General features: G+C 55.0%; 3 protein-coding genes and 1 non-coding gene across 14 annotated transcripts; 2 read left to right on the top strand and 2 right to left on the bottom strand.

The window, feature by feature from the left end:
* Positions 1–146: 146 nt before the first annotated feature.
* Positions 147–6488, bottom strand: ARFRP1 (ADP ribosylation factor related protein 1). 5 transcript variants are annotated; one of them, XR_002826602.1, is made up of 10 exons: positions 6401–6488; positions 5881–5974; positions 5592–5679; positions 5256–5338; positions 2765–2887; positions 2146–2227; positions 1854–1924; positions 1492–1626; positions 1122–1222; positions 1031–1054 (listed from the first exon to the last, which is right to left on the bottom strand). XR_002826602.1 is itself a non-coding variant. In XM_023745522.1 (9 exons), the coding sequence occupies exons 2-9, from the start codon at positions 5971–5973 to the stop codon at positions 967–969; spliced, it is 729 nt and encodes a 242-aa protein (XP_023601290.1). In that variant the 5' UTR covers position 5974; positions 6401–6488; the 3' UTR covers positions 835–966. The 5 variants fall into 5 exon arrangements, 4 of the variants coding, with proteins under 4 accessions (XP_023601289.1, XP_014302085.1, XP_023601290.1 ...); XM_023745522.1 differs by lacking the exon at positions 1492–1626 and having other exon boundaries at positions 835–1054; XM_023745521.1 differs by lacking the exons at positions 1122–1222; positions 1492–1626 and having other exon boundaries at positions 147–1054.
* Positions 6386–23329, top strand: ZGPAT (zinc finger CCCH-type and G-patch domain containing). 6 transcript variants are annotated; one of them, XM_023745520.1, is made up of 7 exons: positions 6386–6508; positions 7021–7679; positions 20923–21056; positions 21278–21433; positions 22063–22182; positions 22262–22694; positions 22929–23329. In XM_023745520.1, the coding sequence occupies exons 2-7, from the start codon at positions 7093–7095 to the stop codon at positions 23065–23067; spliced, it is 1569 nt and encodes a 522-aa protein (XP_023601288.1). In that variant the 5' UTR covers positions 6386–6508; positions 7021–7092; the 3' UTR covers positions 23068–23329. The 6 variants fall into 6 exon arrangements, with proteins under 6 accessions (XP_023601288.1, XP_023601285.1, XP_023601286.1 ...); XM_023745517.1 differs by having other exon boundaries at positions 6487–6621; XM_023745518.1 differs by lacking the exon at positions 6386–6508 and adding an exon at positions 6560–6717.
* LOC111823561 lies at positions 9600–9703 on the bottom strand. Its single transcript, XR_002826608.1, has one exon. It is a non-coding gene; the product is annotated as a U6 spliceosomal RNA (small nuclear RNA).
* A 93-nt stretch (positions 23330–23422) lies between the features above and the next one.
* Positions 23423–26282, top strand: LIME1 (Lck interacting transmembrane adaptor 1). Of its 2 annotated transcripts, XM_006104209.3 has the most exons (5): positions 23423–24867; positions 25020–25077; positions 25147–25234; positions 25354–25724; positions 25822–26282. In XM_006104209.3, the coding sequence occupies exons 1-5, from the start codon at positions 24770–24772 to the stop codon at positions 26059–26061; spliced, it is 855 nt and encodes a 284-aa protein (XP_006104271.1). In that variant the 5' UTR covers positions 23423–24769; the 3' UTR covers positions 26062–26282. The 2 variants fall into 2 exon arrangements, with proteins under 2 accessions (XP_006104271.1, XP_006104270.1); XM_006104208.3 differs by having other exon boundaries at positions 25020–25234.
* Positions 26283–26930: the final 648 nt, after the last annotated feature.

Consider the following 26930-nt stretch of genomic DNA (forward strand, 5'->3'; position numbering starts at 1 on the left):
GAAGGAAGGGAGGGGAGGCTGGTGGGACCTCCCTGGAACATGAAGCCAGCAGGTCACTGGCTATGGCCCAGCCATTCCCAGGACAGCAGGAAACAGGGCCTGGACGCCCTTGGGCTGTGGCCACAACACAGGCTCGGAGAAGGGTACACAGGGGCCACGCAGACTGTCTTTATTTTCTGCACAGGCTCCCTGGCCAGGCTGCTGGTCACCTGCTCCCACAGGGGCCATGTGAAGAGGGGCCCCAGGACCAGCGTTGCCTGGAGGGCCTGCGCTGCTGGGCATAGGCCTGGAAGGGGATGCACCCCTCACGCTCAGCTGGGAGCACAGGCACCACATAGGGACCCAGCCCACCTCCCAACACCCCCACGTCCCTGACGCATCCCTGAGCTGGCAGCCGTGGCTGTCCCAGGTGGTGGCAGGTGCGCTAGGGGCCTCCCACTCCCAGCTTTCTGCTCCCTGACGTGGGCCGGTGGTGGTGGTGGCAGCAGGGTCCACATGGCTAGGCAGATCGCACCTAGCCAGTCCTGGGGCTGCACCAGAGCCCAGGACCTGCAGGCCTTCGGGGATGTGGGTTAGGCCTCCTTCAAGGTGACACCAACTCCCAGCCCACCTCCATGATCAGAGGAGGCAGAGGCCGAGCTTCGTGGGCATGCTGTGGATGGAAAACCCACCTCCAACCGGGCTTCCTGAAGCCCCACCCAGGCCAGGCTGGGGCAAGCAGCTCCAAAGGGCACCCACAGGGCTGAAAACCAGGCCTTGAGTGGGCCCTGCTGCCCCCACTCCCCTGGCAGAAGCCTCCGGGCACCTACACTTTTCAGGACACGAAAGTCTGTCTTAGAGAAAAAACAAAGCAAATGAAAAAATCCAAAGGCAAAGCCAGCCCCAGCCCCGGGACTGGTGGCTCCAGCTGGCAGGTGTGCTCCTGGCTCAGGCACCAGCTGTACGTGCTCCAGGTGCCGGCTGCACCTACGTGATGTCCCTCTGCCGCGGCGGCCGGTGCACATTCCGCACGACGCACTTCACCATCCACTCGATGCCCTCGCGCACCCCTTTGCTGTGGAGACAGTAGGTATGAGGTGGGGCGACCCGGGACCCTGGGGCAGGGTGAGGGCCCCACTCACCCCGTGAGGGCTGAGCAAGCCTGGGTCAGGCAGTCCCGCCGGCCGATCTTGGAGGTGCAGTCACTGAACGCAGTCTTGATATCCGGGATGGAGAGGCAAGTCTGGGGGGTGGGGGTGGGGGGGCAGGCTGTAAGGCACAGCCCATCCCTCCTGAGGCCATTTCCTGGCATCAGAGAAACTGGCCCCCAGGGCAGTCCCTAGAGCTGCCAGAGCTCAAAGATGGGGGCTGAGAACAGGATGGGAGGCCAAGGTGGGCCCTTCAGGGCTTCTCTGCCCAGGAGGGTCCTACCTGGTGAGTGGCCTCAGACAGCTACGAGCAGGCGGATGGAAGCAAACTAAGATGCACCCTCAGGATGCTGTAAACATCCACCCTGCGCACAGCCCTTGACTGGTGGTCCCCAGAATGGCCTGTGTCGCTCCCCAGACAGCCCCTGGTTTGGGAGTAGGGCTAGCACCGCTGCCAACTCCAAGAGCAGCAGACAGGTTGGCGTCAGCTGACTCCGCCCTGAAAAGATACCACCTTTGTCTTCTCTCCAGAGCTTTCTGCGGGTCATCTGGGTCTCCCAGGGCTGCAGAGAGACAGGATGTAAGCTACCCCCTCCACCCCCCCACCCCCCACCCCCGTAGAAGAGAAAGCACCCTGCACAGCCCGGAGAGGCCTCAGGAGAGCTCTGTGCACCTGGGGCAGACACCGCCATGCAGGGTGTCCGAGGAAGGTGGGGGCAGGCTCACCTCAACATCCTGCTTGTTGGCCAGCACCAGGATGGGGACACCGTCCAGAGCCTCGCTCATGACCATCTTCTCTGGAATAGGCAAGAGGGGGCATTAGCACCCTTTTTTCCCCCTTTGTCCCCCTGACCACCCAGCCACACCAAGGAGTCCATACATTCCTACCACCCTCTTCACAGGCGGGGACACTCCCTTATGGCCAGGACCCTTTGACCTGACATGGCCCAGCTCCAGACACATGGAATGTGCGGACTGGACATGAACAGCCCCCCAGCCCCGGTTGGGCTGTACCCACCGAAAGCTTGCTTGGACTCCGACAGTCTGTCCTCGTCTGTGGAATCGATGACATAGATGACACCGTGGCACTCAGCATAGTACTGGGGAAGGGCAAAGGGGCAGGGGGTGAGCCATGGGCATTCAGCCAACCCCCAACTGCAAGACCCTTATATGGGGTGCCTTCTGTGGGTGGGGAGGTAGAGTGGAGTGGAGGTGCGCCCCACAGGCCCCTTCAAGGAAGGACTTGCTGACCACTTCCTAGGGGCTGTATCCCATATCCTACTTCAGGGCCGGCTCCTAAAAGCCACCCATGACCACAGGCCTGATGGTGGCCCGAAAGGAGAAATGGGGCTTGGAGGCTGGAGGCTGGAGGAGCCCAGACCAAGCCGGTCCCCAAGCAGACCCGGAGGTGAAGCGCACCAGTGGGGCCTCATACTGGCACCGAAAGCAAACCAAGAAAGGCCTCCAAGGGCTAGGCCAGTGCCACCTGTGCAGCAGCTCTGTGCCCTGTGCCGGATGGCAGGGCCAAGGACCAAGCCAGCTGAGCTGGGAGCTGTGTGTTCTGGATGGTGCCAGAGGGTGGTCGGCCGTGGGCTTGCTGACAGCAAGGGTCACGGGAGCCCCCTGCCAACTCTTACCTGCCAGAGCCCGGGGCTGTGGGGGCGAGTGGGACACATGCACAAAAGCAGGGCCTTCTGAGAGATGGACTCCCTGGGCTTGGGGCACCAGTGAGACAGCCACAGACCTGGCGAGTCCACATTCTGCACCAACCAGAAAAGAGCCCTGGCCATGTCCACACTGGGGAGCAGACGACAGAACCTTGCCACTGGGCCCCACCCCTCCTGCCTGTCACCCGGCACAGCCAGGCTGTGCTGTGGACTGGGCAGGATGACCCAGTGGTCAGCAAGCCAAAGGACACTCTGGAACATTCCTGAGAGTGACGCCTGCCCCATCCAAGACAAGCCTTTATCGGTACTTGCTAGAGGCGGCCCTGGGTTTTGCAGGCTGTGCACCCTGCACACCAGCCTGCATGCTGAGTGACGTGCGGCTACAGCTGCTCCGGGCACACCGGCCTGTTGCTGGCAGAGCTGGCGGGCCCACAGGAGAGGCCTCTGTGCAGAAAGGAGGCCACTCACTCCGGGGCTGGCAGCCGGTGAGAATCGCACACAGCCACGAGGTGACAGAAGACTACACTCCCAGCGTGTCTGGGCCCTGGTAGGGTGACGGCTCAGTGATGAGCACACAGCTGAGGTGGAGTGTGAGCAGGCTGCCCCACCCCCACGACACCCGCCACACCCCAACCCAATGGCTGTGTCACCCATGGCCATGTGGGGGAACCTACAAAACCACTGGGAGCAGGAGAGAGCTCAAGCGTGGCTTTTGGGTGGACACACACCAGTCCCTTGGGTGTAGCCTAGAGGGACAGAGGCCAGAAGTCCTCCTGTGGCCAAGCGCCAGGTGGTCTCCCTGTGTGGGAAGACATGGCCTATCTAGGCATTGGGGAGGGGCATGGGCCCTGCTCATCACTTCCATTGCCCACAGGGCTCGGCCACCCACCCTATGGCGCTGGGTTCGGCAGAGCTGGTCACTGCAGTGTCACAGCAGGAGACCCTCTGGGCCACAAACCCTGGCTGCCTCCTGGGCATCTTGGCAGAGAGCCCATCCTGGTGGGCGTAACGGACCCTACCACAAGAGGTGGGGTGCCACTCTACAGTGGGGCTAGGAAGCACCTGAGGAACCCATGGGGCCCACCAAGAAAGAGGGCTCAGACCCTCGTGAGGAGGCCACACCAACACACAAGTGGTAGCTAAGGGGGGACCACACCAACTGCAAAGCCAGCCTATAGTCCTCCCTTTCCTGTCCCTTTTCCAGCTTCCCCTTAACAGAGCCCTGGGACTTGGAGGAGCCATCCCCCAAGCAGAGGCGTGAATTCAAGTGGCACAGGAGACCTCCACAGAAACGGTCACCCATTGAGGCCTTACTGCCCAGTGGTGGGCAGGATGCCAAGTGGACAGACCCTTGTTGGCTCTTGCAGGACCCACATTACCAGGTCACAGCTGCCCAGGGCAGCCTACCAGGTGGCCCACCAGGTGATAGGGAGTCCTGGCCAGCTTGGCCCACCTGGGCAGCATGAGGAACAACTTGCCTCCAATGCTTCCCCACTGGCCCCCACCCAGGCTGACCTCGCCCTGTCCAGTCCTGCACCTTCCCACTCCCTTCCCAGGTGCTGACCCCCAACACCCACCCTGCATCCCAACCTCTGCCTCAATATTAGCTCTGGAGACCCTGGCCTACAACAGAAGGTCAGGATCTGTGTTCACTCCCCACATGGTCTGGGATTCAGACGTGTAGGCTCGAGCTTGGCTCTGCCTCAGGAGAGCTTTAATGGCCAAGCCTTCTGGCCACAGACAGAAGCTGCCCTCTTGGTTGGAAGTCAAGGTGGGAGGAAACACTTGGGGGGGGGGGCAGGAAAGGGTGACTGGGTACCTGTTGCTGGGATCAAACCAGAAATCAGGACCTTGCCATTCAGTTCTAAACACATGGGCCACCAGTGAGTGTCGGGAAGACATGCCTGTGCCCCCAACATTAGACCAGCATGCCCATCGTGCCAGTTCACCGAGGGAGCTGCCAACGGGCAGGAGCTGGGTCTGTCCTCCTCGCTGCTACCCCCGTGCCTGGGGTGCGGGGAAGGGCACCACTGCCTCAGAAATGCCCAAACCCTGTGTCAAAAGAGACAGTGGCGAGGGCCCGTGAGGACATCTTGGCCTGACTCTGGAGGATGCTACTAAGCCGGAACGGAGAGAAGGGCCAAGTGGGGAGGCCAGGCCGAAGCTGCTGAGCATGCCGGCACTGTGCCCCCCACCTCTGGCTCTGGGCCACCTGGTCTCACCCTATGTTCATTAGCAACACCTCTACGCCCAAAGGAAGGAAGTGGATCCTCACCCTCAGGGGACTGTTGCAGGAGCCAGGGTAGAATGGGGGGAGCTTCAGGAACAAAGAGGGTGACCAAGCTGCTGACAGGAAGTAAAGAAGGTGAGTCTGAGGCCCTTTGGAAAAGCGGGGACTGGACAAGGGTGCCACCTGGAGGGAAATGGCGTGGGAGGCAGGTGGCCTGTGCATCCGTCTCACCTTGTCCCACAGAGACTGCAGCTCCTCCTGCCCCCCTAAGTCCCAGAACATGAGTCGAGCCTTCCCCACGTCCACGGTGCCGACTGGGGAGAGAAGAGTCCCGGTGAGGTGGCCCCGGTCCATGACACAGTCTCACCGCTCCCCTGCGAACAGCACCCCGCTCCCGTGCTCCTGAGGTGGGCCCATCAGGAGCGGGTGGCCTCGAAGGACGCCACAGGGCCTCTGGGCTAGGACCCCGCCCCCCGCGCTCAGCGCCCCTCACTGTTCAGACCCCCGCACCCCGCGCTCAGCGCCCTTACTGTTCAGACCCACACCCCCCGCGCTCAGCGCCCTTACTGTTCAGACCCACGGTGGTGGTGATCTTGGAGAGACTCATCCCCTTATAGTTCTTGCTGAAGCGGGTTTTTGACTGCTCCAGGAAGGTCTGCGGGACAGGGAGAGACAGGCGGGAGGCGTTCATGTCCCTCCTCGGGCTTATTCCGCAAAGAGACGTTTTGCTGTTAAAGCAGCTGGCGGGGACTGTCCCATGGCCTTGGGTGGGGAATGAATTTGGGTGTCCCAAGGCCTTGGATGGGGACTGGATTCGGAGCAGGCAGTGCAAGGGCCAGGCCAGGGGGAAGCGTACCGTCTTCCCGGCATTGTCCAGGCCCAGGATCAGGATGCAGTACTCGTCCTTCTGGAACACGTACTTGTACAGCCCCGACAGCAGCGTGTACATCCTGCCAGGGTGCCGGGAGCTGAGTCCGGGCCCGGGACCGTCCAGCCTCCCCACCCTGGCGACCTAACCCGGCCCACGGTCCTGCGGCCCCGCCTCCCGTCCTGCGGCCCCGCCCCGCAATGCCTCCAACACCGCCTACAGCTCCCTGCGGAGCGCAGGGCGCCCCCCACTACTTCACTCCCGCTTGGCGCCGCCAGAGACTCGCTTCCCCTGCCAGACGGGGGTCACCGCGCCTTCGCTCAAATTCGGTCCCGCCCATCAGGTGGCGCAGGGCTCACGGCAGGAGCCCTGCAGGCGACATACGGGGACACCCCGCTTTTCGGAGGCGGGTGTGGCGCAGTGGCCGGTCGGCAGCGGGAGGCCCCGGAGCCCTCGCCCCGACCCGCCCTGACACCGGCATCAGGCCCGGCGCCCAGCCCCGGCCTACCTGCGCCCGCCCGGGCCGGAGCCGCCGCGCGCCTGACCCGTTGACCCCACGCTGACCCGCGCTGCTCCGCGCAGTGCCCGATGGGAAGCGGCCGGCCGCCCGGGGAAGGTAGGAGCTCTCCCGGCGGCCCCTGCGATAGGCACTTCCGGCTGCGGCGGCACTCGGGAGGAAGAGCTGGCCGGCTACGGTGCCGGAAGCCGGGTACCGTGCCTCTCTAGCCGGTGAGGCTGGCCGCCTTTCTATGGCGCGGCCGGGTGACTGCGCGGAGGAAGTTCCCGGCCCGGGTCGAGGGGCGCGGTCTGGGCCACCCGTCACAGGTGGCAGGCCAGGCGGAGGCTGGGCCGAGGGGCAGCGTCCTGAGCGGACTCGGGGTTAGGAGGGGGGACGCGGGGCCGAGAGGCCGGGAAGGGAGCCGAGGCCACTCGGAGCGGATAGTCTCTTCGAGCCTGTTTCTCGTCCCTCAAGCGGGGGAGGAGCGCACACGGTTCCGCGGGCCGTCGTGAGAGATCGGTGAGGTCCCGAGTGCAGCCTTCGGCCCCGGGCTCGGTGTCAGCCTCAGGGCGGCGGCTTGGCAGTTCAGGCGGCAGATCCCGGGCTCACCTGGCTTCCCTTCCTTGCAGCTCTGCTCCCACCACCCCCGTGAGGACCCAGGACCGCCCTGCCGACCCGGGAAACCAGCCGTCCCCCGCGTGATGGACGAGGAGAGCCTCCAGACCGCGCTCCGGACCTACGGCGCCCAGCTGCAGCAGGTGGAGCTGGCCCTGGGTGCCGGCCTGGATCCCGCCGAGCTGGCCGACCTGCGCCAGCTCCAGGGAGACCTGAAGGAGCTGATCCAGCTCACCGAGGCCAGCCTGGTGTCTGTCCGGAAGAGCAAGCTGCTGGCCACCCTGGACGGAGAGCGCCCAGAGCAGGACGCCGCCGAGTACCTGGCTTTCCAGAAGGCTGTTGCTGAAGCAATGGAGGCGCCAGTAGCCCCCAGGGCAGAACTGGACACTGTTCCTGAAAGAAAGGCTGGGCCAGGACCCAGCCATCCTGGACTGGAGGAGGATGAAGGGGAGGACACGGAGGATGAGGGAGAGCTGAGTGGGACGAAGGTGAACGCCCCCTACCACAGTTCCTGGGGCACCCTGGAGTATCACAACGCCATGATCGTGGGCACGGAAGAGGCAGAGGACGGCTCCGCGGGTGTGCGGGTCCTCTACCTGTACCCCACCCACAAGTCCCTGAAGCCCTGTCCCTTCTTCCTGGAGGGCAAGTGCCGCTTCCTGGACAGCTGCAGGTAAAGCTCTGCTCCTGGGCCCTCGAGCCACAGGGGGTCGTGGCTCTGTGCGGGCGTCTGGTCCCTGTGTGTCCAGCAGAGTGCCAGCAGGAGGGAGCTCGCCCCTGGTGCATTCGAGCCATTGTCCTTGTTTGGGTGTTTCCTTGGATTTTCTCTGGTAAATCAAGAGTAGAAGAGCTTATGTTGAAAAGAAGGGACCTCCCCCGTCACCAGTTTTATTCTTTAGAGTTAAACTTCTAAAGTTTATGCTTATTATGGACATCTGCCACCAGGCACAAAATTGGAGAGGGTGGTATGGTGACCTCCCACCTTGTCATCTTCATCATTTGTCACCCGTCTGCCAGTCTTGTTTCATCCACTCTCCCTGCCCTGCTTCTCTCCCCCTCGACCCCTTTAAAGAAGATTGCAGGGGTGACTGGGTTTTTACCTATAAATACTTCAGGATGCACCTTCACCTGACTGTTAAGGATGTTATAAAAAAGGTCTCCAGTTCACCATCATACCCGACAGATTTAACCATAGAACCTCATCTGTGTTCAAGTTTCCACAGTTGTTTTGTCTTTCTCTTAGAGCATAACTTCAATTTTGCTCCTTTTACTTCACCTCTGAAAGGAGTATTTATTGAAATCCCTAGTAGATAATTTACATTTTTAGGCAACAGTTCAGAGTAACTGTCTCTAGTTCTTTGGTCTTTCTATCTCTTTTTCTTTCTTTTGTTTTGTTGTTAATCTTCACCCGAGGATATTTCATTTCCAGAGAAAGTGGGGGGGGGGTGGATAAAGGGGGGAGAGAAATATCAATGTGAGAGAGACACATCGATTGGTTACCTCCCACCCATGCCCCGACCAGGACCGGGGTTCAAGCCTGCAATCCAGGTAAGTGCCCTTGACTGGGATCAAACCTGGGACCCTCCAGTCCACAGGCTGATGCTCTGTCCACTGAGCCAAACTCGCTAGGGCAGTCTTCCTATTTCTTTTTTTTAATATATATATTTTTATTTATTTCAGAAAGGAAGGGAGAGAGAGATAGAAACGTCAATGATGAAAATCATTGATGGGCTGCCTCCTGCACACCCCTACTGGGATTGAGCCCACAACCGGGGCATGTGCCCTTGACCGGAATCGAACCTGGAACTGTTCAGTCTGCAGGCTGATGCTCTATCCACTGAGCCAAACCGGCCAGGGCCTTTCTATTTCTTAATAGGCTTTTGCTAGGTTCCAAGTCTATTTGGCAAATATCTCCTCCCTCCCTCCCTTCCTCCCTCCTTTTTCTACACATTTGTTAAAGTTTAGTGTATGTGCAGAAAAGTGGGTAGGTCAGAGTGTGTCGTGAGTTTGCCCGGTGGACACATCGTGTCGGCAGCACAGATGAAGGAGCAGAGGACTCAGCCTTTCGGCCTTTGTGCCTGAGTCTCTGTACTTTCCCTGCGTGATGTCCCATGCAAGGGTTAGAGGTTGCACCTCTAAGCTGCTTCCTCTGCGCCGGGCACTGTTCCCAGGTCTCTTTCTCACATGTTAACTCACCTGTGCAGCAGTCCCGGGAGGGGGCCCTCCGACCACTGAGGCTGCCCAGAGCTACTCTGCTTTTCAGCAGGGCTTTAGGCCCAGCTGACTCCCCCCACACACCTCCCTTCCTCCACCCAGGACTGAGTTTTTTTTACATTTGCTTTGGGTCTTTACAAACAATAAAATAGATAACATGGAGTATCCTTTGACGCCCACTCTGTCCCATGCCTCCCCCTCCCGGGAGGCTGTCCTTAGCACTTTGGTGTGTATCTCTTTTACAAGACAAACTGGTGTGCACACTGGTTTCTCTGCTCACTGCCAGGCCCACTGTGTCTGAGTGGCTGTGCATCCTTTCTCCCTGCCCTTCCTGGCCTCACAGTTCCCCTGTCAAAGGACTGGACTATTTTGTTTTATTTTAAATATGGGACACTTCACTGAATTTGCATGTCATCCTTGCGCAGGGGCCATGCTAATCTTCTTTGTATTGTTCCAGTTTTAGTATGTGTGCTGCTGAAGCAAGCATAGGACCGGACCCTTTGAGCCAGCATTGAAGCCCCTGGTATAGTCCAGCACACCCCTCTGTTGCCCGCAGGCCGGCAGTGGGGTCCAGGGACCTGAGTGCATTCATGGCAAAGACTCTAGGTGCTGTTCTTGCATCAGGAGGCCCCGGTGACTGGCTTTCCTTTGTCTCGTAAACAACTAGTGGTACTCAGTGCCGTTCGTGGGTTCAGCTGGAATTGCGTATAGAGATCTCTTCCTTCTGTTGGTTCATTTCACTTATTAGCTGGAATGGTACACGGAGACACCCTCCCTCGTCTATGGTTTGCTGCTCAGTGGCTCAGTCACAGAAAAGGTGGGGAAATGCTGGGGTTTTCTGTTTTGTTTACTTAACAAGAGAACCAATGAGTTGGTTCTCTTTCATCCTGAGAAGATGAGGACCCATGGATTTAAATATATTTGATGAATTTCAGTCTATTGTGATTCTGATCCTTAATGAGGCTCAGATTGTGCCAACTTTTTATAAAATTTTAAATATATTTTTATTGATTTCAAAGAGAAAGGGAGAGGGGGAGAGAGATAAAAACATCAATGATGAGAGAGAATCACCGATCAGCCGCCTCCTGCACCCCACCCACTGGGGATCAAGCCCACAACCAGGAATCGAGCCATGACCTCCCGGTTGAGGTCAACACTCAACCGCTGAGCCACACCTGCTGGGCAGATTGTCCACCGTTGGCAAGTGGGAGCCTCTTCTAGCTGGCGCCTCTGGCCCCAATAGTTGTTACTTTGGTAATTTGTGTGTTTTTATTATTTTTCCCTTTTCATCTGAGTTACCTAATTTGTTGGCATAGAGTTGCTCACAGCAGTCTCTGGCAGTCCTGTGTGTCCTGTAAGGTGGGAAGTAGGTCCCTGCTGGGGTCCAGCCCCAGCGGGTCCAGGGGTTCCCAAAGGTGTGGACGGAGTCAGCGAGGAAGGAAAGACACGGAGACAGTGTTCAGGTGATCATCATAGCCAGGTTCTTCTGCCAGAATCTCCAGCCTAGTTCTGTTTCGGATCTCCAACCAAGTTCTGGTGCCATGTTCTCTCGCTAGGTTCTCCAGCCAGGTTCGGTCGCCATGTTCTGTCTAGGTTCTCCAGCAAAGTTCTGTAGCCAGGTTCTGTCCAGGATCTTTTGCCATGTTCTCTTGCTAGGTTCTGTCTCTAGGTTCTGTGTTCTGTTGTCTTGTTACATCTGTATTTATACCAGTTGATTTTAATCCTATCAATTTCTATTCCAAAGGTTAGGGCGTTTCTTATCTCCATTCCAGGGAGTAAAGATCATGAAGCTTAAGGGTGATTGTTTGTAGTTAAAGTGATTAACTACCCGCCTGGCATTTAGTTAAGGGGTTTTATTCCCTCCCTAACTTCAGGGAAAAATCCCTACCTGGGGAAACAACCTTTCTCGGAGAGGTGACCTTGGTTAAAACACATAGCGCCAAGAAGGGGAGCAAACATATTAAGAACAGTATGCCATATACGCCAGGTCCCTTGAAACATATGCTGTGCAGATGTTTCTTCCCTGCAGCGACTGTGTCAAGCAGCAAGGATGGACCGGCTCCCGGCAGGTCCCCACTTTCCTGGTTCAGTCTCTTGAGTGCGCTCTTATTTCTTGGTCAGTCTAGCTCAAGCTTTGTCAGTTTTGTTTTATTTTATTTTTGGTTGTTGATTCCATATTGTTTTTCCTTTTTTTTTTCTATGGCATTTATTTCCACTCGTACCTTTACTATTTCTTCCTGTGCTGCTTTGGGTTCAGTTTGCTCTTTTTCTGATTCTTTAAGGTGTACAGTGAGCTTAAGGACTTGAGGTTTCCCTCCTCCCTACTGCAGGCATTTGCAGCTGCTTTCTCAGAGCCCACAGCTTCCGTGTGTTGTTTCCATGGTCATTCAACTGAGTATTGCCTGACCCCTGACCCCCTCATCGGCCCTTGGTCAAGACTGCACTGCTTAATCTCCACATATTTGTGAATCTTCCAGATTTCCTTCTGTTGTTGATTTGTAAACTCAGTCCCCATGGTTGGTGGAGGTACTTTTTATGATTTCAGTATTTTAAAATTTATTGAGACCCGGGTTGAGGCCCCACGAACGTCCTGTCCTGCAGAATATTCTGGTCCCTGGGAAGGCTGTGTGCTCTGCAGCTGGGTGGCCTGTTCTGTGGGTGTCTGGAGGGCTGGCTGGTCCATGCTGTTGACACACTCAAGTTCTCTCTTTCCTCAGAGTCTTTTGTCTGGTTTCTCTGTGCACTGTTGAAAGTGGGGTGTTGGTGTCTCAGCTCCTATCCTATTTCATCCTTTAATTCTATCAATTTTTATTTCATGTATTTTTGGGACTGTGTTGTTAGGTTGTAAAAGTTTATAATTATATTATCTTCCTCATCGGTTGATGCTTTTATCATTGTATTTTTATCTTTTTCTTCACTGATGTTACAGTTGACATTCACTATTATGTTACATTAGTTTCAGATGTACAGCATTGCTCTTTTCTATCTTGACTGGAGTCTATAATGTCTGATACCAGTGTAGCCATCCCAGCTTATGGTACTACTAGAGGCCCAATGCATGAAATTCGTGCAAGAGTAGGCCTTCCTTCCCCCGGCTGCCAGCACCGGCTTCCCTCTGGCACCCAGGACCCAAGCTTCTCTCCCTCTGGCCTCCGGCAGGCACCCAGGATCCAGGCTTCACTCACAGCCCCGGCTTCGTCCAGAAGGATGTCTGGTCTAACTAGCATGTTACACTTTTATTATTATAGCAGGGGTCCTCAGACTTTTTAAACAGGGGGTCAGTTCACTGTCCCTCAGACCGTTGGAGGGCCGGACTATAGTTTAAAAAAAAACTATGAACAAATTCCTATGCACACTGCACATATCTTATTTTGAAGTAAAAAAACAAAACGGGAACTGTTGGTAAATGTTTCCCTCCACGTCCCGCGTGGATCAGGGTTCAGGACCTGGAAGCGGAGCCACACACAAATGAAAGAGAAAAGACACCAGATAATTTGGAAATATTGGAGGACCAGGCGAGTAAGTCCAACTCAGGAGGAAGGACTTCCTCCTGTGCTCAGGCCTCACCAAACTTTTATTGATCTGGGATACCCCCATAGCATAGCCCTTAGGCAGGCAACCCCCTAGTAACAGGCAGACTAGCCCATCAGCAAGGATTTACATAATAATAAATGGGGGAGTAGTTTCAGCTACCACTGTCTGGACAAACAGAGGTGGCGCCTAGCTCCGACCTTGGCTAGGGCTTCAAAGGCACCCAGCCTTCGGGGGGTACTCTGTCTACGCTTATCAGATAGTGAAGGCAATAAACAGTTTCCCACAGGGAACAAATACAATATTTGTATTTGCATGTGGCCCGCGGGCCGTAGTTTGAGGGCCCCTGTATTATAGACTAGAGGACCGGTGCACAAAATTTGTGCACTCGGGAAGGGGGGGGCCCTCAGCCCGGCCTGCGCCCTCTCCCAGTCCGGGAGCCCTCGGGGGATGTCCAACTGATGGCTTAGCAGGGAGCAGGCCTAAGCTGGCAGTCGGACATCCTTAGCGCTGCTGCAGAGGTGGGAGAGGCTCTGTGAGCCTGGCTTCTGGCTGAGCGGTGCACCCCCTTGTGGGAGTGCACTGACCACCAGGGGGCAGCTTCTGTGTTGAGCGTCTGCCCCCTAGTGGTCAGTGCACGTCATAGCGACTGGTTGTTCTGTGGTTCGGTTGATTTGCATATTAGCCTTTTATTATATAGGATTTGCATGGATTATCTTTCCTTTCACTCCCAACCTATCTTGACACAAAATGAGTCTCTTATAGAGGCATAGAATTGAATAATCTTTTAATCCATCCTTCTAATTTATTTCATTTAGAGTTTAATCCATTGACATTTATTTTTTTTATTATTAAATCTTTATTGTTCAGATTATTACATTTGTTCCTCTTTTTTCCCCCCATAACTCCCCTCCACCCAGTTCCCACCCCACCCTCCGCCCTCACTCCCCACCCACTGTCCTCATTCATAGGTGCGCGATTTTTGTCCAGTCTCTTCCCGCATCCCCCACACCCCTTTCCCCCCCAAGAATAGTCAGTCCATTCCCTTCCTATGCCCCTGATTCTATTATAATCACCAGTTCATTCTGTTCATCAGATTATTTATTCACTTGATTTTTAGATTCACTTGTTGATAGATGTGTATTTGTTGTTCATAATTTGTATCTTTACCTTTTTCTTCTTCCTCTTCTTAAAGGATACCTTTCAGCATTTCATATAATACTGGTTTGGTGGTGATGAACTCCTTTAGCTTTTTCTTATCTGTGAAGCTCTTTATCTGACCTTCAATTCTGAATGATAGCTTTGCTGGATAAAGTAATCTTGGTTGTAGGTTCTTGGCATTCATCACTTTGAATATTTCTTGCCATTCCCTTCTGGCCTGCAAAGTTTCTGTTGAGAAATCAGCTGACAGTCGTATGGATACTCCCTTGTAGGTAACTGACTTTCTTTCTCTTGCTGCTTTTAAGATTCTCTCTTTGTCTTTTGCTCTTGGCATTTTAATTATGTGTCTTGGTGTGGTCCTCTTCGGATTCCTTTTGTTTGGGGTTCTCTGTGCTTCCTGGACTTGTAAGTCTATTTCTTTCACCAGGTAGGGGAAGTTTTCTGTCATTATTTCTTCAAATAGGTTTTCAATATCTTGCTCTCTCTCTTCTTCTGGCACCCCTATAATTCGGATGTTGGTACGCTTGAAGCTGTCCCAGAGGCTCCTTACACTATCTTCATATTTTCGGATTCTTTTTTTCATTTTGCTTTTCCGGTTGGGTGTTTTTTTGCTTCTTCGTATTTCAAATCTTTGACTTGATTCTTGCGATCCTCTGGTCTTCTGTTGGGAGTCTGTATAATCTTTATTTCATTCAGTGTATGCTTAATTTCTAGTTGGTCCTTTATCACAACATCGAGGGTCTCACTAGATTTCTTGAGGATCTCACTACATTTATCGGCGGTCTCACCAGTCTTTTCGAGGGTCTTACTAAATTTATCGGCGGCTTCTAGACAGTTCTTGAAAAACCTTAAAAGTGTGGTTTTGAACTCTATATCCAGCAGTTTGCTTTCCTCCATTTCTGTCATTTGTGTCCTGTTTCTTTGTCTCTGCATTTTTTTATGCTTCCTTGTGTTGATAAAGAGGTTTTCTGTGCTAAGTGTCCTCTAGGGCCCAGTGGTTCAGCCTCCCCAATTACCTGAGGAGGACACTCTTGGTGCTCCCCCTTGTGGTCTTTGTGCACAGTCTTGTTGTAGTTAAGCCTTGATTGTTGTAAGTAACACTGGGAGGGATTGACCTCCAGGCCAATTGGCTGTGAGAATCAGCTGTGTCTGCAGTGGGAGAACTTCTGTCCTGGGGCTCTAGGGAGGTGCTAATCTAGCCTCTGCCTGAGGCTATCCAGCAAACACCTCCGTGCAAGGCTTGGGTGGGGCGGGTCCCAGGGGATCAACAGGGTGGGCGGAGCGAGCAGTTATGGCTGCTCTCAGTCCTGCCTTCAGAGGCCCCGCTTCTCAGTGTCCCAGCAATCGCTGCAAGTACCTCCGAGAGAAAGCTGCCCTCGAGTTCCGACCGATGCCAGACAGTCCCGCTTCTCCCGTATGAGTCTGGGTCCCCAGAGACTCGCCCGGAACTGGAGCTCAGAGCCTGAGACTCCCTCCCAATTGAAAAAGACAACCGTGCCCTCAGCCGCCAGCCCTCTCCGCATGCACCTCTGTACATTAGCATTTTACTTCCGCACCGCACCTCCTCTGAGTATGCTTTTCTCTTTCCTTCTAGTTGTAGAATTTCCACTCAGCCAGCCTTCCTGTGGTTCTGGGTGATGTCCGTTCCGTCTTTTAGTTGTATTTTTGAAGCGGTTGTGTGGGGCAGCAAACTCCGGTGTTTACCTATGCCGCCATCTTGGTTTCTCTAATCCATTGACATTTAAAGTAGTTGCCAACCCCAGGCCCGGTGGCTCAGTTGGTTGGAGCATCCTCCCATCACCAAAAGGTTGCAGGTTCGATCCCCAGTTGGGAGGCATATGGGAGGCAACTGATTGATGTTTCTCTCACATAGATGTTTTTCTTTCTCTCTGTCTCTCTCCTGCTCTCTAAAATCAATTAAAAAATATATATATCCCTTGGGGGAAAAAAGGGAACACATGTAATACTTTCAACAATAAAGAATTATTAAAAACAAAACAAACAAAAAAACATATCCTTAGGTGAGAATTATTTTTTAAGTTAAAAATAAGAATAAAGCCCAGTCAGAGTGGCTCAGTGGTTCAGCACTGACCAATGAACCAGGAGGTCATGGTTCGATTCCCGATCAAGGCACATGCCCGGGTTGCGGGCTCCATCCCTCTCTCTCATCATTGATGTTTCTATCTCTCTCTCCTTCTCCCTTCCTCTCTCTGAAACCAATAAAACATAAAAAATATTTTTTTAAATAAAAAATAAAGTTAGCCCAGCTGGTGTGGCTCAGTGGTTCAGCATCGTCCCATGCACCAAGAAGTCACTGGTGCAATTCCCAATCAGGGCACATGCCCAGGTTGTGGGCTCAATCCCCAGTAGGGGGCGTGCAGGAAGCAGCTTATTAATGTTACTCTCTCATCAGTGTTTCTCTCTATCCCTCTCCTCGCTCTAAAGTCAGTAAAAACATTTAATTAAAAAAGAAGAGTATGCAAAATAAATAATTATGATAAGCAAGGACTTGCCTCTGTGAGTTTTCTTTTCCTATGTGTCTCATATCTTTTTGTTTCTCAATTCCTCTATTACAGCCTTTTTTAGTGTTTGTTTTTTCCACTGTGTCTTTTTGTTGTTGTTGTCAATCCTCACCCAAGGACAGGGAGAGACAAAGAAAGAGAAACATTGATGTGAAAGAGACACATAGATTGGTTGCCTCCTGCATGCACTCTGACCAGGGCTGAGGTACGCACCCTTGACTGGAGTTGAACCCCGGACCTTTCAGTCCACGGGCCAACGCTCTATCCACTGAGCCAAATCGGGTAGGTCCCCATTGTAACATTTTGATTCCTTTCTCCTTTTCTGCAAACACGGTGGGACAAAAGTAGGTTTACAGTTGCTTGTATGGAAAATAATACAATAATTAATAACTAATAATACAAGAATAAACTCTGTATTTCACATACTCACAACTCTAAACCTACTTTTGCCCCATAATAACATAGAATTCTGTGTTATTTTCTTAATGGTTACTCTCGGAATTGTGATTAACATTGTAAATTTACAACAATCTAGTTTGAATCAATACCGAGTTAGCATCAGTAGGACACAAAACTGCTGCTATGCAGTCCCCTTTATGTTGTTACTGTTACAAATTACACCTTTATACATTGTGTGCCCAGAAATATAGATTTGTGATTACTGCTTTATACATTTGTCTTTGAAATCATATAGGAAAAATAGTTGCAAACAAAAAATTTTAATACTGCTCTTCTGTTTGCCTCTGATTACCTCTCCCAGTGCTCATATGGCCTGAGTTACTGACCAGTGTCTGTCCTTTCATTCCAGTCTGAAGAATGCCCTGTAGCATTTCTCTTTTTAATTGATTTCAGAGAGGAAGGGAGAGGGAGAGTTAGAAACATCAATGATGAGAGAGTATCATTGATCAGCTGCCTCCTGCAGGCCCCCTACGGGGGATCGAGCCCGCAACCTGGGCATGTGGGCTGACCGGGAATTGAACCATGAACTCCTGGTTCATAGGTCGACATTCAATCACTGAGCAACGCCAGCCAGACTAGAGTTTCTTGTAGGCAAGTCTACCAGTGACAAACTCCCTCAGCTCTTGTTTACATGTCTTCATTTCTCCTTCATTTCTGAAGGATAGTTTTGCCAGAAATATGATTCTTGTCTGACAGCATTTTTTTTTCAAGACTTTAAATATGTCATCCCACTGCCTGTGGCTTCCATAGTTTCTGATGAGAAATCAGCTGTTAGTCTTACTGAGGATCCTCATCCCTGAAGAGCCACTTCCCTTGCTACCTTCAGATGCTGTCTTTGTCTTTGGGTCTTAGCAGTTTGTCTTGGTGTGGGTCTCTTTTACTTTATACTACTTGGATGTATAGATTCATATCTCTCATCAAAGTTGGGAAGCTTTCAGCCATTATTCTTCAATTTTGCAAACATTATTTCTGTCCCTTTCTCTCCCTCTTTTTTTAGGATTCTATTATCCATATTTTGGTATATGGTGTATTTTAGTGTGCTTTGTAATTATTTTCTTGATAGCCAGACACAAAGTACTGGCTACAAAGAACTGTTATAAACAGGCCATTAGTGACATGGTGGTGAGTAATGAAGGGAAGCTTTGAATAATTCTTTCTTCTCGTAAACCCAGGTCTCTGGTGACCTGCTTCATAGGTCAACGCTCAACCACTGAGCCCCGCCGGCCGGACTCATTGCACTTTTTCTTAGGACAGAGGGATGACTTCCTCACTTCTTATATGCTAGACTGGTGACCAGAGTGTCCCACTGAGTGAGTTCTCATTTCAGCATTGACTTCTCAGCCCTGGAATTTCTATTTGATTCCTTATATAATTTATACTTCTCTTTTAAGATTCCCTATTTATTGAATCGTCATCATTACACTGTCATTTAATTCCTTTAACGTACTTATACTCTCTACTTTGAAGTCTTTGTTAGATTCACCATCTTGGCCCACTCAGTCAGATCCTATCAACTGCTTTTTTTCCTTAATATGGGTCACACTTTTCTGTTGGTTTGCATGTCTTATAAATTTTTATTGAAAACTGGACATTTCAGATATATTTTAGCAACTCTGGATTCTGAATTGTTTTTCCCAATGTTTTATTTTAGGACATTTTCTGGACCTAACTTACAATCTGCCCACCTGCCATAGTGTGCAGCCTCTGGTGGCTCTGCTCAGATTTTAAATTTAATTTTACTTTTCAATCTGGCTTCCTAGGCAGCACTCTGCAGCTGAGTGGTCCGCCAGAACTTAGTCGGAGGCTGTGCTCAGACACTTCCTTCCCAGTCCATCTATGTGAGTTGGGAGTGTCATTCCTAGCTCAGCGCCCCCTCACCCCCATTTTTCCTTTGTCCTGGCACGTCTTAGAGCTCTTGACTCATGCGCACCATTCCATAGAGAGGACGTGCGCAGAGTGGAGCCCTCTGTGGCCCTTTCAGACCTGTCCGTTCTCTGGTAGTTTTGATTGGTTTCATCACTTTTAGCCACAAGGCCCTGGTTTTTACCGTCTTCCCCACTTCCACCCTCTGCGTCTGCTGCTTTGCAGGGGATGCTGCAGACACCCCCCTCCAGGCATCACTGCTGCCGTCAACTTCCAGAGCTCAGAAGCGGTGCGTTTGGACAGTTTGCCCAGTGTTAGCCTTGTTCTCCTGTGGCAACGATTCAGTCACCTCTGCACCTGGCCAGCTGAACTCGGGGAATGCAGTCCTAAGAGCTTGTTCTCGGGTTCACATGCTTGAGACTCTGGCATGTGTTTCTGTGACTATTGTGAGGTGGTGATGGAGTTGTTTTTTTTTAATTTTTAAATATATTTTGAAGGTGTTTATGTGTGTGTGTTTATTTATTTATTTACTTACTTACTTACTTACTTATTTATTTATTTTTTTTCCCAGAGAGGAAGGGAGAGGGAGAGAGAGATAGAAACATCAATGATGAGAGAGAATCATCCATCAGCTGCCTCCTGCACGCCCCACACTGGGAATCGAGCCTGCAGCCTGGGCATGTGCCCTGACGGAATCAAACCGTGACCTCCTGGTTCATAGGTCGATGCTCAACCACTGAGCCACATTGGCTGGGCAAGTTTGTTTTTTTTTAATATGAAAAAACAATTTTAAGTTGTTTCCTTATGAAACGCACAGTCCCTCTTTTCCTGACTCGTTTCCAACACTTCCTGTTAAATGTGAAGCTTTCTGTATGCGTGGAGCTCCCGTAGAGCTCTTTTCATTCCATCTGTCAATTTACCCCATTCTCTTAGGCTTCAATCCATTTTATGGATTTGCCATTAACTACTTCCCATGGTTGGAAATGTAGGCTATTTCTCAGTCTTTAGTATTCGGTTAACATCCCTATAGCTAAATCTTTGCATACTTCCATTATTTTTTTACAAAAATTTTTTGAAGTGCTTGCTAGGTTTAAAGAATGTACCAAATTTTAAGGTTTCTAATGTTGCTGAAGGTTCCTATAGAGAGGTTTAAGTGGTGGTGTCTGTGGATGTAGGCCTCTATCTGTGTGCATGGAGGAGTCTGAAAGTGTGTGTGAGCCAGTGTGTGTGTCTCGAAGGCGGTATTTGGTTGCATTCACCTGGGTTTAGTCCCCCCTTTTGAACAAGCGGTTTTGCTTCTCGGTTGATCAGGGCTTTTTAACCACAGACTCTACTGCTGTCCATTTGGGGCCCAGACTTGCAGCTGCTGGTGCCATTCGGCCATTGGCAGCTCCCTGGGTGCCTGAGGACAGCCAGGTGTGAGAAGGAGCTGCCCTGAGACCCTCTGTATCTGCCAGACAAACGCCTTCCACCTTTGGTTCCCTCTCCCTCTTTGTCACCACCAATTCCTGCCTCAAGAAACAGCCATGCCCAGCATGGGCTCCAGTCCTGGCTACTCTGCTCTCGTGGGGTTAAAGCAGTTTCCTCTGGAAGTGATGGCACATAGGGGTAGATATGTGGTTGGTTTTCTCATGTCTTTATTTGGCAAAGTAAAGGTTGCAATCCTCACATTTCCTCCTCTCTCTCTCTCTCTCTCAGTTTTAGTTTTAATTTCACTGGTGCACTGATCTCTGGAAGTCAAGGCACCACTGTTATAAGTGGGTTGTGCTAATTGGTTTGGGGAGGACTCACCACATGAGCACACAAACACCTGCCCTGATTACCGGTTGCATCTGGGGCTTTGTGTCTGGTGGAGCCGATGGGGCACTGTGCCCGCCACACTGTCACCCTGGCCCAGAAAGCTGAGAGCGGGTTCATCCTCAGAGGGGCCATGTCCATCCCAAGAGCGAGAGTGAGACAGCACAAGTGTGTGCACGTGTGTGTATGGATGTGTACAAATGGTATGTATGTATGTATGTATGTGTGGACACGTGTTTGTGTGTGTTTTGTTTCCCTGTTTCTCCCTCCCTTGAGGGCTACGCCCAGATAGTTAGACTTGGTTCTCTGGGGTTCACATGCCCCCTGTGGGCTGTGTCTGAGCCCCGGCTCCTGCGGCCCTCTCTGCAGGTTCTCCCATGGGCAGGTGGTCCCTGTGGATGAGCTGCGCCCCTTCCAGGACCCGGACCTGAGCTCCTTGCAGGCTGGTTCTGCATGTCTGGCCAAGCAACCAGATGGTCTCTGGTACCCAGCACGGATCACTGGTGAGGCTGCCCATGGGCCTCCCTCAGGCCCTTCTGGAAGGTCCCTCCATTCCTCATTCGTGTTAATCCCCTATGACCACTCCTTTGGTTGGGTGTCAGGTCCCTGCTCTGTGCCCAAGAGGAGTGAGAGTGCCCCTGGCCTTGGCCCGTCTTGCTCCCAACTTCCAGTGAGTCTCCAACCACCTGTGAAGCCGCTGACCTGGTTGTCTTTGACCTTCCAGATATGGACAGCGGCTACTACACAGTCAAGTTTGACTCGCTGCTGTTGAAGGAGGCCGTTTTGGAGGGGGACAGCATCCTTCCCCCACTGCGCCCAGAGCCTGCAGTATCCTCTGACTCAGACAGTGGTGACCCGGACGATTCCAGCTATGCCAGAGGTACAGGGCAAGGAGCATCTTGGGCAGCAGTCTCCCTAGGAAGTTCCTGGCTGGTGGGGACCTTGACCACCTAAGCAGAAAGGCAGAGAGCGTGACCGCGGGTGAGGGGGGCTCTGCCTAGTGCATGATGCACAGCAGGGGGCACTAGTTGGGCCTGGAGAAACAGGGAGGCCCCCACAGGAGGTGGGAGGATGAGAGCATGTGTGAGGGGTCTGGGCAGGTCCGCAAACCTGCAGACGCAAAGACCTGTCCCTTGTCATCAAGGAGTTCGTGTGCAAACATGTCCCCCATGGTGCAACCTGAGGGTGGGCCACTGCTGGGGAGGCCCAGCTGAACAGAGAGCAGGAAGCAGCAGCTCCTTCTGGAGCTTCCGCTCGGGGTCTGGGGTCGAGTGGTGGATGGGGGGGTGTGTAGACAGCCATGGGCGGGGGAGCTTCAGTGTCCAGCCCCCTGAGGGGTCAGTGAGGAAGAAGACGGGAGGCATCCCTGTAGGGCTGTCCCATGTGTTGGTGGTTTCTGAAACCCCGTGTCCTTGGGATGGAGAGAGGACTGAGCTCTTGGGCTAACGCTGGCCAGAGCCCAGGTGTTCCCTGTGCAGCTGGGCCAAGTCCCTGCCCTGTTTCCTGCAGTGGTGGAACCCAGCGCCACCGACCACGGGGCCTGCAGCTCTGCCTTTGCGGGCTGGGAGGTGCACACGCGGGGCATCGGCTCCAGGCTGCTCGCCAAGATGGGCTATGAGTTTGGCAAGGGTGAGTGAGTGGGTGCTGCCCTGGGGAAGGGGCTGGGTTGCCTCTGCACAGTGCAGGGTGGTGGGAGTGGATCCAGCAGCAGTGCCAGCCCCTGTGCCCCCAGGTCTGGGCCGACACTCGGACGGCCGGGTGGAGCCCATCCACGCTGTGGTGCTGCCTCGAGGGAAGTCGCTGGACCAGTGTGCAGAGATCCTACAGAAGAGGACCAAGGGCAGCAAGGCTGGCACTAGTCGGGCCCCAAAATACCGGGGCAGAGGAGGCAGGCCTGGGGGCCGCCCGCCCCCTCGGAGCGTGTTTGACTTTCTGAATGAGAAGCTGCAGGGCCAGGCTCCTGGGACCCTGGAGGCAGGAGCTGCCACCCCTGGGAGGAGGAGTGGCAAGGAGCTGTACCATGCCAGCAAGGGCACCAAGAGGGCCCTGAGCCTGCGGCTCTTCCAGACCGAGGAGAAGATTGAGCAGGCCCAGCGGGACATCCGGGGCATCCAGGAGGCCCTCGCCCGCAACACTGGTCGGTATGTGTGGGGCTCAACTTGGGGCAGAGGATGGGCCCCAGGGTGGCCATGCCTCCGGCCCTGCTCTGGGCGCCCAGTGCAGTTCATCTGCAGGATTTCGCCCTGACCTGAAGGTGGTGAGCTGGGTCTGAGGAGGGTCTGCATGGTGGGAGGATGCCTGGCAGGGGCCACAGCATCCTGGGGTCTTTGTAGCAGTGGCCCGGGAGCCCATGCTGAGTGGCAGCCTCTCTCTAGGCACAGCGTGACCGTGGCCCAGCTGCAGGAGAAGCTGGCAGGAGCCCAGCGGCAGCTGGGGCAGCTCCGGGCCCAGGAAGCGGGCCTGCAGCGGGAACAGAGGAAGGCAGACACCCACAAGAAGATGACAGAGTTCTAGAGCCCAGCACGTGCCAGGGACAGGGCTCGGCTCCAGCTCCCACAGCTTCCGGAAGACCTGCTGTCCTCCAATAACTAGATGCCGACAGAAGAGAGGCCACCCCCAGACCAGACCTCACGGTCAGCCTATTGCCAGGCCGGGGTGTGCGGACATTGCTGAGTGGAGATTGGGTACAGGGGTCATGTCTTGATGCTCATGTGCCCACAGAGCCCCCCTGCCAGTGTCTGCTTATCAAGGACATTAAAGTGACTTTGTCGCTGTCTTTTAGTGGTGGCGCGGCTGGCTGTGGTGTGTGGGGAGAGGTGTCTGTGCGTGGGGCAGTGGGGCTGAGCTGGAGGAGTCCCCAGTGAGCCCAGAGGCAGAGGGCCCAGGGGGACTGTCATCTTCCCTGGTCTCCCAGGGGGGTCCCCATGTGGCCCAACACACACAGACTGTGGAGCTTGGCGGGGGGGGGGGAGGGCTGCCAGCTCAGGCCCTCAGAGCACTGCTTACGGAGCAGGAGGGCCTGGCCGGTGGGTGTGAGAGCCTGGATTTACCCCCGGTGCTTGGTGGCCTGTCTCCTCCCAGTGTGTGCCCACCTCTTCGTGGGTGGAGACAGAGAGGTAGGCTCAAACCATGGGGGCTCGAAGCACACACCCACTGAGTGTTATCTGGGCCCCAGCTGGGGTGCAGCAGTTGGGTGAGGCTGCGGTGGTGGCGGCTGCTGCTGTTGGGGGTTGAGACGAAATCTGAGACACAGGCAGGAAGTGGGGGAGCTGCACACAGGCACCACTGCTCTGGGAGCTGCTGGCCTGCCCAGGTGGCTGAGGAGTGCCCTGTACCCGTGGCCCTGGTAAGTGCCTCCTCTGAACTCCAGCCTGGCCAGCTCTCCAGGCCTGTTGCTGCATGCCCTCCTGGGAGCACTTGAGGGCTGGGGCCTGGGAGGACTAGCCCCTACCAGGTCGCGCCACTGGGACCTCCTGTGGGGGAAGCCCACTCCCTGGGTCTGGGCAGACTCAGCCCCAACCCCCCATATCTGTGCTAGGCTTTGCGGATTGTAGAGTGGACCCCCATCCCCTGCAGCCCTGCTAAAGCCCCAGGAAGGAGACACGTCCAGCAGCAGGAATGGAGGTGGGGGTGGAGAGCCAGGGAGAGGTGGGGGGAGGGTACTCAGTGCCCAAAGCAGCCCCTTTCTGCCAGCTGACCCCCACCTCTTCAGCCCCTCAGGGGGCCAAGCTGTGGTGAATGACTAAGGCATCACCTCAGACGGCCTTACCTGGGCAGGGAAGGGCTGCAGGTGAGTCTGTGGCCTGTGGCTTGAAGGCTCATGCGTGTGACCTCAGTGGCATCCCCAGGCCTCAGGTTTGGGTTGTAGTGACCACAGTGGAGCCGTGGCCAGGTTCTCTCTGGCCATGCTCTGCGGTCATGTGGGTTATCATCACTGGCTTGGGCACACGTGAGGCCAGGAAGAGCACACATTCTCACACTGGCCAGGAGCCCCCAACCAGAGGCGGGAAAGGAAGGTGGGCGCTAGGCTGCGTCCTCCGCCTCTAGGAGGAGGGGCTGCTGAGCCTTGGGTTTCCTGTGTGCTGAGTCAGAGCTCCCAGGGCGGGAGACCGCCAGCATTGTGAGGCGAGGCGGGGTTGCAGGTGGGTGGCCAGTCCTTCAGCCAGTCCCCAGGACCCTTGTCTTCTGCCCTCAGGCCAGTCCAGGGCTACACAGGATGGGGCCACTGGTGCCCTCAGCCCCTCCTGCCCTCTGGGTCCTAGGGTGCCTCACCCTGCTCCTCTGGCTGTGGGTGCTGTGCGCAGCCTGCCACAGGTATGTCCCTCCCTTGCCTGGGTTCCATGTGGAACCTGTTTCAGTGCTGTGGCCAGAGGGGGTGGGGCTCCAGGCAGGTCCCCCTTCACCAGAGGCTGATACCCCTGCACCTCTACTCTGCTTCCCTGGCCTGACGACCCTCTTGCCCCCAGGAAGCAGGCTCGGAGGCAGCCAGCAGGGCTGCAGGGTACCATGATGCCAGCGGAAATGGTGAGTGCCAGGCTGTCCCGGGGGCCAGGTCGGGGCCAGCGGGGACCGACCTGCCTTCCTTGCCCCCAGTCACTGCTGAGACAGCCCCCCCTCTGCATCCTCAGCAAGTCAGACACCAGACTGCATGAGCTGCACCAGGGCCCGCTCCACCGCACAGGTGAGCCCAAGGGAGCAGCCAGGTTGTGGGTGGGGCTTGCTGTACCACACCTTCTAACCTGCTGGGGTCAGACTCCACCCCTCCACCCCAACTGACCTCTGCCCTGACCTCACTCCCAGCCCCTCGGCCTGCCAGCATGGATCTCCTGCGCCTACAATGTCTGGAGGTGTCTAGAGACACCACCAGGCCCCCAGCCGCCTTCTCACACCGGGATCTGCCCCAGACCTCACCTACTACTGCTGCTGCCCAGCCCTCCACGGGCCCTGAGGCCACCTATTCCAATGTGGGGCTGGCAGCCATCCCCAGGGCCAGCCTGGCAGCCAGCCCCATGGTGTGGGCAGGGGCAGGGCTGACCAGCAGCTGTGCCGGAGACGAGCCTGAGGCCAGATCGGTGGTGGCTGAGTATGCTTGTATCCACAAGCTCAAGGGAACAGGTCGGGGTCCCCAAGGCCTGGACCAGGGGAAGGTCCAGGGGACCCCAGCCACTCAGGTAAAGTGGGGTGGTCGGGTGGGGTGCAGTGGGTGGAGCTGGGTAGATCCTTGGCAGAGTTGATGATGCTGACCCATCCCTGGTGGGCTTCCTCCAGGTGGATATCCTATACTCCAGGATCAGCAAGCCTAAAAGGAGGGACGCAGGATCTGCCCTAGGCCAGCCGGACCCCAAAAGCAGAGTGGCAATTCTGACTCGGGGGAGGAATCTGGACTACGAGGCCCTCCCACTTAGGGGCCTGAGTACCCACAGCGACCTAGAAAACGTGTATGAGAGCATCCAGGAGATGGGGGCTCAAGCCGGCAGCCTGCAGCTCGAGCTAACAGATCAGACATGAAGGCCTCCTGCTTCTCCGGCCTCAGCCTGTGGGGCTCAGCCACACAGGGGTCTCCAACCCCTCCCTGCCCTAGCACCCAAGTACAGCTGTTTCTTCTTCCAGCGTCCCTCTTCCCTCACGGTCCCCTGCAGAGGGCAGCCTGAGAGCGTCTGGGGTCCTGGCTGCCCTGGCCTCTCCTGCCAGCGTCTTAATAAATGCCCAGCGCAGGGAGGATGAACGCCGCGAGCCTCACAGCCTGCTCTTCTTCAAAGCCCGGGAGGGTTGTTTGGAAGGAATCAAAGCATCCCCTGACCTCAGGGACAGGCTGCCTCCTCCTGGGGTGCCTGGGCCCTGTCACCCTGGCCCGCAGACAGTGTGGGGAGAGACCAGATTAGGGGTAGTGTCGCCAGGCCAGGTTGGTTCTAGAGGGGGGTGTAGCCGGCCGGCAGGGTGGCTGCCCCAAGGTCGGACTGGACACCGAGAGCGGGCTCGGGCCACCCAGCCCTGGGGCTCCATGAGGGTGGGAGAGGCGGACCGTCGTGCGTTAAAGAATAACCGGCTCCAGGGAACCCAGCCAAAGAGACGTGGCCCCTTTCCGGATCTGGCAGCTCTGCGCTCGGGCACCCCACAAGGAAGCCGGCCCTCCGCGGCTCCACCGAGGCCCGGGAGCGGGCGGGTGGGTGGGGGCCGCTAGCAGGGGGGCCCCTCTCCCGGCCAGCGCGGGAGCGGCGGGCCCTGAGGGGGCGTGGCCTCAGAGCGCAGGCCAATGGGGGCGCGGTCGGTCCAGAGCACGGTCCCCCTCGGAAAGTTGATACTGAGCGCGGCCCAATGAGCGCGCGCCGGGACGGGGTGCAAGGGGGCGGGGCCTGCCGCCGCTTGGGGCCGAGCGG

This window comes from Myotis lucifugus, unplaced genomic scaffold (genome assembly GCF_000147115.1).
Source record: "Myotis lucifugus unplaced genomic scaffold, Myoluc2.0 scaffold_555, whole genome shotgun sequence".
NCBI lineage: Eukaryota > Metazoa > Chordata > Mammalia > Chiroptera > Vespertilionidae > Myotis > Myotis lucifugus.